Genomic DNA, 17,998 nt, shown 5'->3' on the forward strand with positions numbered 1-17,998 from the left:
GTGATGAAAATGTAAATGTACTTTCAAAACTGGTAAATGCATGAACCAGGGCATTGACACTGGTTGGAGAGAAATTATAGGCTTTGTTTAATTAATACCTATTTCATTTTAGGCTTCTACTGATAATGGAGAGTAGAAACAACAAGAAGTGCGTTATTTGTAATAAGAGGCGAAGTCGTGGTGGATCACCCTTACTTTTGAGTAGGTTTCCTCTGGATTCTGACCGGTGAGTTTCTAATAACACTCATTTATTACAAGATAATTTTACTGATTGTGTAAACTTAAAGGCTGGTATTAATATTTTTAATCATACAGTAAATAACCATAACCAATTTTTAATTTCAGTATTTTGTTTCGTACTCTGCAAATGAATTGCATAACAATACTAAAAGAAATTAGTTGATGAATAAATTTCAGTTTGTTATTCTTTTTCTTTTCTAATAGGTATTTCTTATTTCAGTTGTCGAATGTGGGTTAAAAATGCTGGCTTAGAAGACTTAGCATATGTACCTATTGAAAAGTTACACCAACTGAAGTTTGTTTGTGGTGGGCACTTCACTCCTGAATCCTTCAATGCCAAAGGAACTCGGCTGAAGAACTCAGCTATTCCAACACTGGAATTGAGCAATCCCATCTTGCCAGATGAAGTTTTGACAGAGTTTCCTCTTCATGTAAAAGACTCCAATAAAGAAAACCTCAAGACAGGTATGATGATGACTTCAATTATTTTTTTTAAATTTAATTTACTATCTATCAATGTTTCTTTAGATGTCTTAATTAATTTTCTTTGGTTTCCAAAACAAACCAACCGAATGCAATTTAACAAGGTTCTTTCTTTGTAACCACAAACATGTGTTGTATGCTTATCAATAAATAATATATAATTTCAATTATTAATTATATCTATACTTTGTTACAGTTCTTTATGATCATTCATTTTGCATTCCAAAGAAGTCAAATCCAGTTGAACGAGGTATGTTTATCTAAAATTATACTAATAATATAAAAAGGAAATATTTAATTGTTTGTTTGTATTTGATCGGCTCCGTAACTCGAGCCAAGATAGCCTAAAGTGCGGGTTAGAACCCCACAGCTTGAATATTGTAGTAAACCCACTCGTAACACAATTTAGCTTAGAATGTGTGTTGAGTTAGAGGGACTTTAGTAATTTGTGTAATACAAATTCTTCAAAAAAAGTACCGGACCAATTTGAAAAATTTTAGGCAATCTACATTAATTAGCCAGGTCAGCTAGTTTAATAATATTTATAAGCTAGTAATTTTTAATGTGAGCAAGACATGTACTAGACTGATTGTACCCTAAAGTTGGGTAAGAACATGACATTTTATTACCCAATTCACATTTCATTATCTGCTTTCAGTTCCCCTTACAACTACAACCAAACAACTAAATTCAACATGTTTGGGAGCTGTGGATATACCAGATTCTGGTATTTCTGCGAAAACAACTTTTGAACCTCTTCCTTCTACTTCCAATGCACCAGAACATATGACCTATAAACCCATTACTCATGGTAAGTGTACAAACTAATTATTTACCTTCTAAAATATGCCTTCCCTCAAACTAAAGAATGCCACCCTGGATGCGTTCTGCAGTCTGCAGTCAGGTCAAAATGAACTTATATGTACAACATTCTAGGTTTCTGTACATTTTATATTAATGCGATTTGACCGTGCGGATACGAACAAAGAACGCAAAGCACACGTGACTGATTGCCTTATCACGACCACTTACAGATTGTCTTGACATACCCGCAGACCGCATCCAGAATGCAGAACATTAAAACCTCTAAATGCCTTTAATTTAATATTATGTCATTGTTATTGAAGGTGGGCCCACGCTTCATATTTTATGAGAAGAGCTATCATTATCCTGTCTTTGCATTTTTTTAAAACTTGATAATGATTGATTGATTTGGAAATAATATGTTTCATAAAACAACAAAATAAATTTTAAACTAATTTGCATATTTATAATATTTCAGATGATAAAAACATTTGCCATCAAGATGCACAGGCAGAAATATTAGTCCACAGTTATAAAAGACCTAAGAAAAACATTGAAATGAAAGGTAAGATAAAACATACCTAATTTAAAAAACTAAGTAAAATTGCTGATTAATTAACCAATATTCAATTCAATTTGCTTTAATGTTGTTTTTTTTACTAATGGAAATGTTTTTATTACAGACACTTCATCAACATTTACAATTAAAGAGAAGAGGCTTTGGCGACAGTTACAAAATGCAAAAAAAACAATAAGGAATATAGCGAAGGTAGTTGCAGAAGAACACAACAGAAATTTTTTAAATATTAAAAAACTGAATAGTACCATTGTAAATCCAACATTCAAAAAACGACGCTGAAAAAGTATAAAACAAGATTTTCAGAATACTGAACTGAACGAAGTTGCCAATGTAGTTGCATAGTAATTTTCATGTTTGGAAAACCGCAGTCACACGTTGTCAAAGTGCTACGGTACGTAGGTTTAAGTAACGTGTGACTACGCCTTTCCAAACATGAAAATTACTATGCAACTACATTGGCAACTTCGTTCAGTTCAGTATTCTGAAAATCTTCTTTTATACTTTTTCAGCGTCGTTTTTTGTCGTTGTTGGGTTTTAGTTTTTTTACTTTTTATTATTTGTACTATTTTGGTGTTAAAGTGTATTTGTGGCGCATAATATGTATTAACAAAAGTTAAATTGATGAACTAATAAGTAGTAAAGAAGCTATGAACGAAAAGATCTGAATTATATGCAATCAGCCCATGAATACAGGTAAAGTCACAAGCAAATGCTAGTAATATATATATATTCGAAATGTACAAGTAAAGCGCTTTCAAATGATACCAAACACGGCATATTTATCTTAACTTTATTTTTTTACTCTGTATGTTTTGTCCGCTAGAGGGCGCCACATTCGATTTTGTGAAACCCCATATAGCCTATAACCAGCGGACAATTAAGACGCTTCTAATGATATGTCATTTGTCGAATTCTGATAAGTAGTTTAGAAGTTACGAGGGAACACATGAACATACATACATACATACATACATACATACATAGCCTGTCAAACTCATAACCCTCCTTTTGCTTTGCCGTAGTCGGGTAAAAACTAAGATGAGGGTGAAGTATGCTGCGCATGCTCTGAGTAATACCGTGGCAGCTATTTTAAAAATGATGGCATGGAAAGAAGTTTCTGATTGCAATGATACAGCATTTGTGATTGAACAGTTAGATAAACTATTTGATTGTACAAATGGTCCATCATCTTTAAATGACGTAAAGAAAGGGATCCGGGAAAATGTTTCCACATCAAGTAATCACATTGAGTCTTGGACCTTTTATACTGATAAGTTAAAAACCATAAAATTTATAACAGCAGAAAACACGATACTAAAAAATGTTAAATGCGTAAAGGGATATCAAATATCTATCAAATCCTTAAACGATATTTGGGAAAAGTTAAAGAATGAAGGGTTTAAATATATGAACCTTAGACAGTTTAACCAAGACTCTCTGGAAAACTTATTTGGAATCATTAGGCAACACAGTGTAACCAATAGAAATCCCACTATCACGCACTTTACTGCAGCGCTTAAAACAAGCATGGTTACTGGGCTGAAAGTGCCTCATAGCAGAAGTGCTAATTGTGAAGCAGACAACAATAAACATATGCTGGAATATAAAGACATTTTAAAAACTAATTTAAAAACAACAGAAATAAAAATTAATGTTCAAGATTCCACAGACACTGAATTTTATCCTGTGTTGTCTATCCCGGACCCTGAAAACTTAGAACAGCCCATTGAAAATTTGTGTAGCCTTGAAAACCAACCAGTAGTATATGTAAGCGGGTATTTAGCTGCCAAACTATTACAGAACAGTTCTTGTTTAATTTGTGAAGAGTGTTTGAGCGTGAAAACTCCTGTTGACAATGATTTGTATGCATATATATCTCTTCGCGAATGGTGGCATGATAAAAAAAGTCTCGTTTATCCAACAATTCAATTATGTACCACCGTAAATGAAGCTAAACAATTTTATCATGACCATATTGCCGACCAGATATATATGGAAAATGTTGGAAAATTCATTTTCTTAATGTTGAGTACAAATTGTAATTTTAGTTGGTTTAAATGTCAACAACATAATAAATAAATTTATGATAAGATGTTTAAAATATTAAGTTACCTTTTTCTAAGAAAAAGTTGTAAAATCATTAATGACAGCTTCATAAAAAGTGAAAACAATTTTGCTGACAAAAGTAAAAAAGCACAGCAACAAAGCATTGAAAAGTAATCTTAGGGCTGAGGTTCGATCAGCTGATAAGAAAATTAAAGATGTTTATAAATAAAAATCCTATTTTTTCTTAGAAAAAGTTGTGAAAATAAAAGTTTACAAAATTATCATTTCTGTACTTTGTTATAATTTTCAATAATTCCTCATGCCTACAACTGCTATGTCATGTTCAATACTTATTGTAATATACCTATTTTATTTCGAAATAAATAATTTACGTTACAAAACTTCGTTTTACTTACACATAGTATAAAATAAAAATAGTAATCATTAAAATATTGAAGGTTCCTATACTAGATATCGATATGCAATTACAACCCTAGCAAAGTATCGATAATCGATAAGTTATTACGAACGTCACTAATACTGTCAGAAAATAAGGCATTATGTTGGTAGCTCCGCCTGTAGTTTGTGCGGTTGGTAAAGATTTGCGGGTCGTTCTCTAAAATGCATATGTGTGCGTGAGCTCAAAAAATATCTATGGAGTGCCGTCTCTTACTCTTTTATGCTCTTTGGTACCAACCACAGATATGGATAGATGCAGCATGTGTCAAAAATTGTATGAAGCCGAGCGTGCCACTTTTTAAACGTCATTAATGTCATTTTAGCGAATTTTAGTGATTGCCGCAACGTAAAAGTAATCGTATCATCGTACTGCATTCGCAAAGTCATCGAATGATATCGTGTGACTCGATTCAAAAATTAATTAATTCCGATAAAACTGATATTTTGTTAAATTTATAGCTAGTCTGACTGTGGATTAAAATAATTTTGTAGCGGTAGACGTTATTCTACAATTCTACATTATTAATTTGCAAATAATATTTTTGTTGTGCCTAATGTTTATGAAAGTAATGATCGTTATTCCATTATGTTAAATAGTACTACTAGTAATAAATTCATACTTAATTCCATACTTTTAAATATCCTAGTAAGTAAATGACCTAGTTTCATAAATAAATAAATATCCTTGGACATTTTACACTGCGCTTCTAGTCCCAAACTAAGCAAAGCTTGTACTATGGGTACTAGACAACGGATATAAACATACTTAAATACTTTTTTTTTTTGTAAATACATACATATTATACATAGAAAACACCCAGTCCAATACAAACAAGTATGTTCATGCACACAAATGTTTGTACTGTGCGGGAATCGAACCCGCAACCTCCGGAATAGTAGTCCGTTTCGAACCACTACACCAAACGGCCGACAAAACGGCCGAGTTTCATAAAATAAAGACTATTTTACTCAAGATTTTTATTTTTAATAAATGTAAAAATGCGTAGTTTTGCCAATACGTTTTCTTTCATAAAGCTAAGTCAGGTACCTAGTTTCGAAGATATTTCTAAACGACAAAATCTCGGGCGTCGTATACATAGACTAGTAATAGTGTATACTGCGATCACTGACCTAACTTCTTGATTTGTATATTTCGACGTTATACAGTGCACTCTGTCTTCCGCGATCACTGATCTAACTTGTTTTATAATTCTTCTACTGCTACTTTATTCTAATTAATTACATATTTGTTACTCGTTGCAGTTAATTACAATTCTCAATCCGTAAATAATTTCTTCTCTCTACCGTGTTCGTACTACTGTCCTCGTAAAATCATCATATCCGATTGTTGTAATCGGATTACATGAACATCACTCGACCATGTATGTCCATTTGGACATATCGGAATGGCACGCTTTGACTAGCAACTTGCTGTATCTACTCTAATCCATATCTGTGGTACCAACCAATGACATAAAATGACAGCCAGACACATTTTTTTTTCAGGTGTGCGGCTTGCCACGGATATGAAATGTAAATAATTTAACTTTTATCAAACAACAACAGAAAAAATAAAAAGCAAACAGAGAATTAGTTACAAAAAATTAAGTAGAAATACGATTTTGTTGTGCTATGTGTTATCAATATTTGTCGGTAGGTACCTATTATGAAAATGTTTTTACGTGCGTTTCATAAGTTATCGATGAATGAATTGGAACGTTTAATGAACTGTCTTTTAGACCTACCAGCCAATCAGCGAGCCGTATTTACAGTCATTCATGACATAAGAAGTCATTGACCTCAACGTCATTTGTAAGTGCCAAATGTCTAGTAAACCATTTCAATAATCTCTATAAAATTGATAAGATTATGCCTCCTACCTATATCGGATTGTAGATTTGTAGCTCTCACAAACTGTTACAATTTTAACTTCTACTAAATACAAGCAATAATCATGTCATCGGTAAGTAATTGGTGTTGTTCTTTAGGTAATAAACAGAGTGAAAACTAAGTAGCCACGTATTTTCCTCCTTAAAACTCACATCTCAGTTTAGCCACGTAAAAAAGCAGTGCAGTTTAACGGCATTTACCTACAAGATTATCGTTATCTATTCGCATTTTATTATTTTACAGACACACATCTTTAATGTGGAAATGACCTGTGAGGGCTGTTCTGGAGCTGTGGAAAGAGTTCTTAACAGGCTAAAAGGGCAGGGAGTCGAGAATGTGTCTATAAGTCTACCGGAACAGAAAGTATCAGTGACATCAACACTCAGCGCTGACCATCTCTTGGATGTGATCAAGAAAACAGGAAAGAAAACTACTTATGTAGGGAAGGAATAATACTTTTGTCAGTTGCATAGCATACCAGTGATATGGCAATCAGGTTTGATGACATCATTTTTCATTGATTTACAATTCATCTAATTGTATTTGTGATATGCACTCATTCTACAACAAGAACCCTGACTGACCACACTGGCCAGAAGGATGGGGTTTTCTGGGAATAAATCATATAAGTACATCATTTAAAAGGCAACTAGATGTTTATGTCATTCTCACAAAGGACAATGTTCGTTCTCCATACATTGTTCGCCTAAGAACCAACAATTTTGACATATTACTACCCGAAAGCGAAATAATACGATTCTGTGTGTAAGAACAATGATTCCTGATGGACACTTGCCATAAAATTAATGATTAAGAATATTAAATCACAGCGATTTTATAATATGTCGTTTATGACAACATGGCGTCTAATGTATTGTGTGAATGTATGAACACCGATTCGCGAAAAATGTTTTGTATTGTCGTCACGCCGAGTCGCAGCCAAATAGTATAAAATAATAGAACAAGTTTTAGAAATACAACTCGGCATTCCACTTTTATAATATGCCCACATATTGCACGTAAATAAACAACATGAATCGTAGGTTGTTTCCACCCTTGTCATCTGACACATGAAATAAACTCCTATTGTATTATAGATATCGAAGCCGAATCGTATATAATAATAGAATGGGTTTTGGAGATCACTCGGGGTTCCACTTTTATAAAATACCTACATATTGCATAAAAATAACACGAATCATGAGTTTTCTTTTCACCATTTACATCTGACACGAGATAACAAACTCTTATCTCCATGACTACCGTCGTAGTCTATGCCAAAGACTACAATATTTTAAGCAAGAAGTTTCAAACCTTAGCGACTACGGTAACCCCTGGGCCACATACATCGTGATAACATTCGGTCGACACTGGAACGAAGTCTTGCGATTATGCAAAAAAGCATCGTATTCTAGTGCGGCTATATCACGTTCAACCGGGGTTTTAATTCGACTAAAGTCCTGACTAAAGACTGGAAGAAAATACGCCGCATTGTATGAGCACTTCGTGTTCGTTAAAGCGGCTTCAGATCTAGAGCCCACATAGTTTTCTTTCCAATAATATCCGCAAGTAGCGCTGCATGATCTTTACAACAAAAACGGCAATAGTTATTAAGGTGCCAAAATTATATGATTACTTTGGCACGGTATTATACCTACACGTTCGAAGATTTGTCATTTTCATTCATTTCATCATCATCATCATCATTTCAGCCACAGGACGTCCACTACTGAACATAGGCCTCCCCCAATGACTTCCACATCGCACGGTTGGTAGCGGCCTGCATCCAGCGCCTTCCCGCTACCTTTATCAGGTCGTCGGTCCACCTTGTGGTGGGTTGACATTGCAGAATATGACTTTTGATAGGTTCATCATAGAATTCGGCGGGGATATCCTCACGGAGGAAGTTCGTAAAAGGGCGGAACAAGATCTTATAATAATGCAAGGCCGAAGCTGTAACGCGCGTGCTCCTACGTGTAATCCGGCGAGTATGCAATAAATAGTAATGTCTGGTAAATAGTGGTAATACGTATCGTTCGTTCGTTCGTTTCAGCCGAAAAGACGTCCACTGCTGGACAAAGGCCTCCCCCAAGGATTTCCACGAAGACCGATCCTGCACCGCTCGCATACAGGCACCTCCCGCGACCTTCACCAGATCGTCGGTCCACCTAGTGGGAGGCCTGCCCACGCTACGTCTTTCGGCTCGTGGTCGCCACTCAAGAACTTTCCTGCCCCAGCGGCCATCAGCTCTACGAGCTATGTGCCCCGCCCCGTCTATGTCTATATGCGCTACGATTACAGGGTATCATTTTGCATAGTCGCAAGACTTCACTCCGCTGCTGTCAAATCAATGTCGCATAATGTTATCGCAATGTGTGTGGCCCTTGGCCAAATCACAGAAGCCTATGCGAAGAAAGAGCACTTGAATGACAATGAAATTCAGGGTTACCATTTTATAAGATCTCCTCACTATTGAGGGTAACAAAGTAACATTAAAAATCTAGCCATTAATTACATTTATTACCTATACGAGAAAGTAAAGCAACATGCGGTTTTATTTTAATTTGTAAAATATTTGTAACAGTTTGTTCCAAGTTTAGTTTTACAACAGTATTGCTGTTTCAGCTGTCACTGTGAAGCTTTGGGAAAATAAATAAATACAAAAAATATTAACATAAATATTTATTTAAGTTTTTATGTTCATTATCATAATATGCCAATTTAAGTTACACTGTGTGACAGTCTTTGACACTAAAAAAACTCTTCAGCTTAATAATACCTACCTACAGGGCGTTTTTATAGTTACTCTTGCTGATGAAACAAGAAGGGTTGATTCTACTACTGAAATACAACTACTTTTCTTACAGGACCAATATCAAATTCTCAAAAAAATTCACATCCTCGTGATGGTGATAATTTCTATGGAGAGGTTTTTTTTTATATTCGGTCTCTTGGGATAAGTTATTCCATTTGAGCAGTAGAATTAATCCTTTTTATTTGATCACATATAAAAATAACACAAGTGTGTGTGTTTAGGAAAACTTCTTCTTTGGTATGGTATCACTACGGAGTTATAATGTCGGCAACTCTGTATCACTGACTTGTAACTTTCAAACATTATGAATAATAAGGGCACCACATTGGTTTTCTTTCTGAAAAAAGGCTTTCACTTTTAGTACTAACCCTTTAGCACTATTTCATTGAAATAAAAATACAATAAACGCACAGAAGACTGAAATTGAGTCAACTGACGTGACATTTATAATTTGTTGACATTATGACAGTTTGACAAGACTAGGGATTGAAAAAGTTTTAATTGAAAAAGTAAAATGACAATTTATTAAAACGATTCACAAGGATATAATCGATTAAAAATATTTATAAAATGTTCTGATACTTGCCTGTAGCGATTATCCAATCCTGGTTTCTACTGAAAAACTACTTCGTGGCAAGATTTTAATAAAATAATAAAATCTTTATCTTCTCTTTCACAATCTATAAAAGTTCATTTGGTCTATTATTAATGTGCTATGAATGAGGGTTTTCGCGATTGAAAAATCCGCGAGATGGCAATACGTAGACGCGAAGTCCAAATGCTGCATGATTGGTGGATATCTGTCAATGTCATGTCAAAAATAACCAATCATGCAGCATTTGGACCTCACGTCTACGTATTGCCATCTGGCGGATTTTTCAATCGCGAAAACCCTCATTGGCATAGATTATGAGAGACTGGCAACTATACTAGGTTGATATTATGTTTCTCACACTTCAACTGGCATTGGATTCAACATCGGATTCTGACACTTTTACAGTTATGATACCATGAATATCAGTTTATGGTCCTAATTATTTTTATTTTATTTACGACCTTCGACCAGTTGGACACTTTAGATAGCTTCTTGTAATAGTGTCAATATCTTTTTAGCTTTTAACGCAAATCTAGTCTTCAAAGCAGTTTAATCGATTTATTTTATTTTCAAAATCGATATTTTATTGTCTATGATGGCCGCAGGAACATCACTATACATGGACTCCCAGCAATAAAGTACGGTAATGCCTCGTACAGATTTTATCGGCAAAAAATATGGAACTTGATAGGTTTTAGACCATGCCACGCACCAAAACGTCCGGAAGTTGTAATAGTATTATAGAATAAACGTTAAAAGACTTATTTATTTAATTTTTCAATGCTTAAGTGTCCATTAGAACGAAAGGGTGCTTAATGTATTAAAAAAAATAGAAAATAATTATGATGGGTTAATGTTTTTGGGCGGTTTTTTAGGCGGTTTCTGACAATGTCCTTTTATAATCATCATTATAAAGTAAGGTTGTACTAAATATTTTATAGTATAAAATACTTTGTTATATTCTTTGTTTGTACTATTTACATAAAAATAAATAGTTGATACAGTATTTTATTAATAAATTACATATTTTCTTGAACTGACTTTTAATTATAATAAAATAAACGATAATTAAAAATTAAACTAGTGATCATCCTTGTTCACTTTTACTCAAATTATCTTCTAATGTGTTTAGCCTCAAATCCACAAGGTCTACTGCCTCATGCAGTGCATTCAAGTGGTCAACAATAGCATTGACAGTGGGCAGAACATCAGCACAATCACATTCTTTTATTTTGTCTGCTCTACCAGTGAAAGTATTATTCATCCTTTTCACTTTCTTCAAGGCTGGTTCAGTCTTACTATGTGTATGGGTTTCATGAAGTATTTTGAACCCACTGTTCAAAGGAAATGTCCTCTTTCTTCCAACCCACTCTATAGTGCCACTGGTGTAACAAACATCATTTTCTTTTAATTTTATCATTCCAAATAGGTCTTCATCATTCTCTACTGCAGTTCCAATTGAATGATTTATAATTGAAGGTATTGTATAGGTTGCAGGACTGGGAGGGGTTCGAGGAATGTGACTCATGTGGCCAACACTATAACCTTCATCAACAGGAGCATCAAATCGCACTGAGGAATTGTTGGCAGAAAGCCTAGTTGAATTGTCTGGCAAAGAAGTTGACAAACCAGTAGGATTCATAGGACTTGCATCAATCATTGTACTATTAGCATTTGGCTCTTCATGGAAGCTGGAAAACCTCCCAGATTCCTGGGGCGAATCTGACGCGTCATCAAGGTGCACAAATGTAGTCACAGGATACTTGGTGCTGTGGTAGCACTGATACCAAGTCCTTATGCCCTGATTTGTAATTAATCAAATTAATATACTTGCTCCTGATGTTAATAAGAAGAGGAACGTGTGAGGGGGTTAAAGAGACAGTTCTCTCTAAAGTCAAGTTTCTGAAGAGCTATTGTATACTTTGTAGTGACAGTTGTGAATGACCACACCTAAACAAGAAAATAACTTTAGATAAATACAATATTATATATTATATTTAATTGTCATATAAAATCTATAGCTTATTTACATACAAATACCATTTACCAACATTTTACATACTAGGTAGATACTGACTATTGGTCACAATAGCTACTACTGGATCTATACTATCTCTTTTTGACAACCTGATTTCTCCCTCTAGAAGCTGAAGTAAGTTTTGAGCTCTGAGATGTTGTTCTTGGAGCAGAAGCCTGATTTTGAGCAACATTTTCTTTAGACTCTGATGCAAACTCAGTAAAGTTTGTTTTCCATACAAACACCTGTAAAAATAATTTATTTATCATTAATTAGTAGGCACATAATAATACAACACAAATAGATCAAGCCATACATACCAGTTTATCTTCCCCTGCTGATGCAAAACTATTGCCAGTAGGTGAGAAGTTCACAGCATTTACTGAACCATTATGACCACTCAGGGTAAAAATTGGATGGCCTTCCAATAAATCTAATATCTAGAAAACATTTAAGTATAAAAGCAGTTAATTACAACATACTTTTAATTTAAACTTAAATTCAAAAGGATTTGCAAATTCAAATTGTTACCTTCATTTTTCCATCTTTGCTAGATGATAAAATATAGCTTCCACTGGGATGGAAAGCCAATTGGGTGACAGCATCATTGTGGATACTGAAAAGATACCAATATTAATTTGTTTTCAAGCATTTTTTAAATAATTATAACAACAACAATGATTCATAATGCAAAGTATTTACCTATAATACTGTACCAGATTGTGTGTTCTGATATCATAAAGTTTAATATTGCCCTGAGATGTGCCTATTGCAATGTAACAGCCAGAGGGGTGCCAAGCCAAGTATAAACCATGTCCTTTTTGGTTCTTGTATGTATGAACACATTCCCCTGTGTCGGGGTTCCATAGCTTGGTTGTTTTGTCATCAGAGCATGATGCAATCACCGAGCCATCATTGGATACTCTGGCACATCTCACCCAATTTGTATGACCAACAAAAGATGCAATAAACTTGTGTTTATCACTTGACCACAGCTTTACTATTTTGTCATCTGATGCTGTTATAATCTGAAAAAATGTTAATAAAAACAATTAATAAAGTCTAAATGACCATCTTGAAATAACAAATTGTTTTGTGAACCATAAATAAATGATAAGTAACTAAAGCTGAGAACACTCACCTTGGTACCATCAGGACTGAACTGAACAGAGCGTACAGTCTGCGAATGCGCCTTGAAGATACCTGTACTACCAGTAACTGTAGGTACCCATAGACGAACAGTTTTATCGCGTGACGCAGAAGCCATGTATTTTCCAGTGGGGGAAAACGTAACATCCATGACTGCTTCATCGTGACCCTGGAATCTGTAACTCCGCATAGTTCCACGAAGATCCCATAGCTGCAATCGACCTGTTTGTTTATTGAGCCTGTTAACAGGCAACAGCAAACAACTTTTAATCTTTAAAATAAAACTTACCAGAACACTATTATCTAAAGAGCTAGTTGCAAGCTGCTGTTCACTAGGACTGTAGTAAATAGCCGTAATGCCATTTCGGTGCCCCTTTAGTTGTTTCTCTAACGATGGCTCCAAAAATGTTATTTTATTATCCATATTAAATAGCACCAAACAAAGTTGGATAATAAATGCAACTCCTTCGTATAACTCTTAGCACTAAGCATATACTTAGTTTTAGTTGGATTAGCGTTTTTTTGTAATGTTATTACGAAAAATAAACTACGATGTGCAGATCAGTGCAGATTCAAATTCAAAATTGACATTTGGTTGATTGGTCGGTCAACTTGACGTTTACAAACCATATCTGTGTTTACAAACCAAAACATTGGCCATAGAGCAATTACTTTTTTTTTAATAACTCGATTGTGAATTTTTTGCCGAACTGCCGAGCTCTAACCACATTTTAGGGATTTGCCAAATTGCCATACTAGATGCGTTCTGCGGTCTGCGGTCAGATCAAAGTGAACGCAGCAGCCCGAATCATGAATGAACAACATACTCAGAAACCAGCCGGGTTGTTGCGGGTAGGCAGGTGAGAAACGGGTGCGGCCAGCAGGTGGCTGGTGGGCAAAGGCCACTGGCATCAGTTTGATGCTCATAACCTCGTTCATAAGTACCCATAGTTCGTAACATAAAGAACGAACTGCAGCAGACCGCAGAACGCAAACGTATCTAATGTGACAAATCTTTAAGTCATCCAGAGAAACTTCATGGTTTCTAGGGCTATAAACTCCACAAAACCAAGCACTTTTCTAATACAAAACGGACGAACATTGCAAAATGAAGATAATTGTGAGATAAATACACCAAATAAGCTAAGCCACGGGCTAAGCTGTTTTCATCACGTTTCTATAGCCATCGATTCATATCGTTCCTGAACTAAAAAAGAAACTCAATTGTCTAGCTAGTCTATGGAATCATAGAGAAAAGTAATACATAGGAAAAGTAATACATAGGAAATAGAGAACCCTCTCTGTCAAATTTTTGAACCTACTAATTGACAGCCTGGTGTTAAATTCCCTGTACTTAACCTACGTACGTAACGCTCACATACATACATAGTCCACGCACACATACATACATAAAGTCCACGCACACATACACACAGTTCACGCACACATAGGCCCTCATAACCTTCAAAGAATTATTGTTTTTTTGATGTACAATGTAGAATTTATTCAAATCCATTATTTTGAAAGTATTTATCTTTATGGTGTACGTATTGTATTATTTTCAAAACAATGGATTTGGAAAAATTCTACATTGCACATGGAAATGCAAATAAACAAAAACTTTTCAATTTAATAATTTTACTTTATTTATGAACACACATAATATTATACACCAAAAGCGTCTTTTCGCAAAGTTTTCAACAACACTAAAAAAGCATTTGCACTTTGAGAAAACTCAGATCACTTGTGAACATAACAGAAAGTTTCTTCGCGATTCACGAAGGAACGAACAAAACTCCGATGAACCAGAACAGCAGCAGGTACGAAGGAATGAACTTGAATTTGACTCGACTCTTCAATACTTTAATAGGGCCACAGAACTCATAAACGATGGCTAAGAAAACAAGAATGCATTCAACCTAACAAAAACAACATCGGCCATTTTGGAGGAAAAACAAAGTTGCCATATGTTAAATAGTAATTTCTACTACTCTATTATGTAAATTATAACAAAAAATGTCACCGTTCAGTTTTAAATTAAAACAAATTAATTTCATTTTAAAAAAAGTTTTCACATTGTAATTAACAATATTCTGAAATATATTTTAATTAAGAAAAAAATGAAAATATGAAGGAAACAGGAGCAGCGACATCTAAAGCGTTTTAGGGTAGTTAAAAAGTATTGCTTCCTCATTGTTATAGCATTGCTGCAAAATCTGAAAAGCTTTTAAATATTTTAAGATGTGTTTCTGGAGTCTGGTGGGGTGCTCACCCAGCGTCATTAAGACTTTTATACAATGCTATTATAAGAAGTGTACTTGACTATGGCAGTTTCTATCTAGAGCCTTGTAATTTAGTTGGTTTAAGTAAATTGGATGCGATTCAATCTAAAGCGCTAAGGATTATAGCTGGTGCTATGAAATCGAGTCCAATCAATGCCTTGCAAGCTGAATGTGTTGAGCCCCCATTGAAATTACGCCGCCAATATTTATGTGACAAGTATCTTTTCCGTGTACTTCAATTTGCTGACCATCCTATATATAGCAAACTCAACAGACTTAATGATTTAATTGATACTTCCTCTTATTGGTCACGTAAATCTCCTCCTTGTGTGATTATTAGTTTTCGTAAATTTATATCAATCCAAGCCCCAGTCCACAGATCCTCCTTTCTTCCGATATTTTCTGTAAATTTTGAATCCCTTATTCTTACTCCGACAATTCATTTCAACCTAGACATACATAAGGATGACTACAATGCTAACATTAAGTTCAATCAGATCGTAGACGAACACTGGGGCGATTGGCATCATATCTATTGCGATGCATCTAAGCACTCTCCAACGGGTCATGTTGGCGTTGGCGCATACCATAAACAATATCATATTGTCCAGAAAATAAAACTCCGTCCAGAATCATCAGTCTTTACAGGAGAATGTTTTGGACTGTTTAAGGCTTTAGAGTATGCTCTCCTTATGAAATTAAACACAACTGTAATATTTTGTGACTCTAAAAGTGCTTTGCAGGCATTACATAAATTTCCATTTAAGAACAATACTAATTATCCTATTATTACAGAATGCAGGAAATTACTTCACAAATGTAGTCTTAACAGTCATTTAATTAATTTTGCGTGGATTCCTAGTCATACCAATATTCCAGGAAATGATAAAGCTGATAAGCTGGCCAATGAAGCGGTTGAGTGTGGAGATATACATCCGTACACAAATTATTGCCATGACTTAACGGCAGCCCTTCCCAAAGCTTATCTCAAATCTGCCTGGGATGAGAATTGGGAGTTCACTAGCCAATCTAAGGGGAAACATTACAAGCTCATTCAACCATCCATCCTTTGTAAACCATGGTTTGTTAAAATTAATCTTTCCAAAACAGTTACTACCATTTTAACTAGAATGCGACTTGGTCACGTGTGCACTCCAGCACACTTGGCTAAAATTCATGTACTTGATTATGATTCGTGCACTTGTGGTTCTGGCGTCGGAGACTTAAATCACATATTTTTTTACTGTTGCCTATATGATCGTTCCTCTTTTATTAGTTCTCTTTTAGCCATTAAAATTCCTTTTCCTACATCCATCACTTGCCTATTATATACCAATAACATTGATGTTTATAATATCCTAGCCGAATTTATTACCCATAATAATATAAAATTGTAAATAGTAATGTATATTGTACTTATGTAAATATTATTTTATTTTTATTAATTTGTACTTATATCACACCTAAATTGATCCTATGAAAACCTTCCTTTGTTCCGTTTCCTTCCGTAATTGATTCGTTTCCCTACCTTTTAACTTTAACCCAATCCCACCCTGTCTAAACGCAATGTCCGCAAAACTTATGGCAAAACTGAACGCAAAAATCAAGAACCCCGTCGTGGCTAAACGCAATCCGCGAGAGCCATAAAGAAGAAAAAAAAAAAAAAAAAGTATTGGAATTTATCGACTGAAGTCGCTGTTTGGAAGCAAGTTTGATCGTAGTATGGAAGTTTCCGTACCCATTCCGAAATTCTTTCTGTTCGACACGAGGTATTTTCTTTATTTTGAATGTGTTTCGTGTTTTTTGTGGTCAGTCAGTACGCGAATACTTTTCAGTATTTACAAAACTATATCGTTGAATAAAATTTGAACAAATTTGGGATGCGTAAGTGTTTAATATTTTGTCGCTTGCAGGTTTTAATTGCATGCCTTCAACTGCACCCGGTAATGTCATTGAATGTTCTTTAAATTTTACGTGTTTCAATTTCGCGAATTTGTAATTTGTTTCATCATAAACATACAAAAACATTCACCTAATTTTAAATTTCCAGTGTGAAACAAAAGATCATGAAGTAACTATTTCTATGGGGAAAACTTATCACAGGATATTGGGTAAGAAAACTTAAGAGTATGTTTCTTAATTTTTTATTTTAAAATATTTAACTAGTCAGTTTTTATGATAAAATGGCTCTTACCCTAATCTTTATAATGTAATTTTTTTTATAATGCCTTAGTTGTAGAATCCCACTACAATGAATGTTGGAGCAGTCGGAGGAGAGGTGGCTGGAGAGGTGACCCTCATAGCAGATGACCTGAGCCGTGCCGTGGAGTTGACCCTCAACCCCACAGTTGCACACGAGGCCCGCAACCAAGCCTATAATGCCTGTGAAAGGTAAAACTAAAGCTTTTCTTTGTTCTAAAAATAATACCTAACAAAAGACATTTTTATATTCTCAATATCTTTTCTATGTAAAATTATGCCATCATCAATTCAAATCAAATTTATTATTTATTCAAATCATGTAATTAAATGGCTTTATATGACCTATTTATTATTTATTTATTTATAAAAGAATTATGCATTGTCTTAACTTAAATAGGTGTGCTCTGTACCTATGTCTCACCTTGCAATGCCAATT

At 34.6% G+C, this 17,998-nt stretch overlaps 4 protein-coding genes across 4 annotated transcripts in view; 3 read left to right on the plus strand and 1 right to left on the minus strand.

Moving 5' to 3' along the window:
- The window catches only part of LOC135073114 (THAP domain-containing protein 5-like), a 205,032-nt gene extending 202,488 nt beyond the window's left edge, over positions 1–2,544 (plus strand). Inside the window, exons 3-8 of the mRNA XM_063967156.1 lie at positions 113–226; positions 461–705; positions 920–973; positions 1,382–1,534; positions 2,006–2,092; positions 2,211–2,544. Of these exons, the coding sequence (XP_063823226.1) occupies positions 126–226; positions 461–705; positions 920–973; positions 1,382–1,534; positions 2,006–2,092; positions 2,211–2,386 (816 nt within the window). The 5' untranslated portion in view covers positions 113–125 and the 3' untranslated portion in view covers positions 2,387–2,544. The remainder of the gene's footprint in view (positions 1–112; positions 227–460; positions 706–919; positions 974–1,381; positions 1,535–2,005; positions 2,093–2,210) is intronic.
- A 3,870-nt stretch (positions 2,545–6,414) lies between these two features.
- LOC135073553 (copper transport protein ATOX1) lies at positions 6,415–7,172 on the plus strand. The gene is made up of 2 exons (XM_063967726.1): positions 6,415–6,575; positions 6,746–7,172. The coding sequence occupies exons 1-2, from the start codon at positions 6,567–6,569 to the stop codon at positions 6,953–6,955; spliced, it is 219 nt and encodes a 72-aa protein (XP_063823796.1). The 5' UTR covers positions 6,415–6,566; the 3' UTR covers positions 6,956–7,172.
- A 3,640-nt stretch (positions 7,173–10,812) lies between these two features.
- On the minus strand, positions 10,813–13,648 carry LOC135073105 (POC1 centriolar protein homolog A-like). Its single transcript, XM_063967145.1, has 7 exons — positions 13,368–13,648; positions 13,071–13,289; positions 12,632–12,957; positions 12,461–12,545; positions 12,250–12,369; positions 12,040–12,174; positions 10,813–11,713 (listed from the first exon to the last, which is right to left on the minus strand). The coding sequence occupies exons 1-7, from the start codon at positions 13,500–13,502 to the stop codon at positions 11,000–11,002; spliced, it is 1,734 nt and encodes a 577-aa protein (XP_063823215.1). The 5' UTR covers positions 13,503–13,648; the 3' UTR covers positions 10,813–10,999.
- Positions 13,649–14,277: 629 nt separating this feature from the next.
- Positions 14,278–17,998, plus strand: part of LOC135073472 (exportin-5) — a 36,043-nt gene continuing 32,322 nt past the window's right edge. The window contains exons 1-3 of the mRNA XM_063967655.1: positions 14,278–14,324; positions 17,101–17,129; positions 17,600–17,751. Of these exons, the coding sequence (XP_063823725.1) occupies positions 14,318–14,324; positions 17,101–17,129; positions 17,600–17,751 (188 nt within the window). The 5' untranslated portion in view covers positions 14,278–14,317. The remainder of the gene's footprint in view (positions 14,325–17,100; positions 17,130–17,599; positions 17,752–17,998) is intronic.

The sequence above is a fragment of the Ostrinia nubilalis genome, chromosome 7 (assembly GCF_963855985.1).
Source record: "Ostrinia nubilalis chromosome 7, ilOstNubi1.1, whole genome shotgun sequence".
Taxonomy (NCBI): Eukaryota; Metazoa; Arthropoda; class Insecta; order Lepidoptera; family Crambidae; genus Ostrinia; species Ostrinia nubilalis.

Bases quoted from the DNA above. Each gene is read 5' to 3' on its own strand.
- LOC135073105 (XM_063967145.1), bottom strand. From the start codon at position 13,502: ATGGATAATAAAATAACATTTTTGGAGCCATCGTTAGAGAAACAACTA. The intron at 12,958-13,070 runs GTGAGTGTTCTC...ACATTTTTTCAG, and splicing joins TCAGTCCTGATGGTACCAAG to ATTATAACAGCATCAGATGA. The intron at 12,370-12,460 runs GTAACAATTTGA...AATGTTTTCTAG, and splicing joins GCAAAGATGGAAAAATGAAG to ATATTAGATTTATTGGAAGG.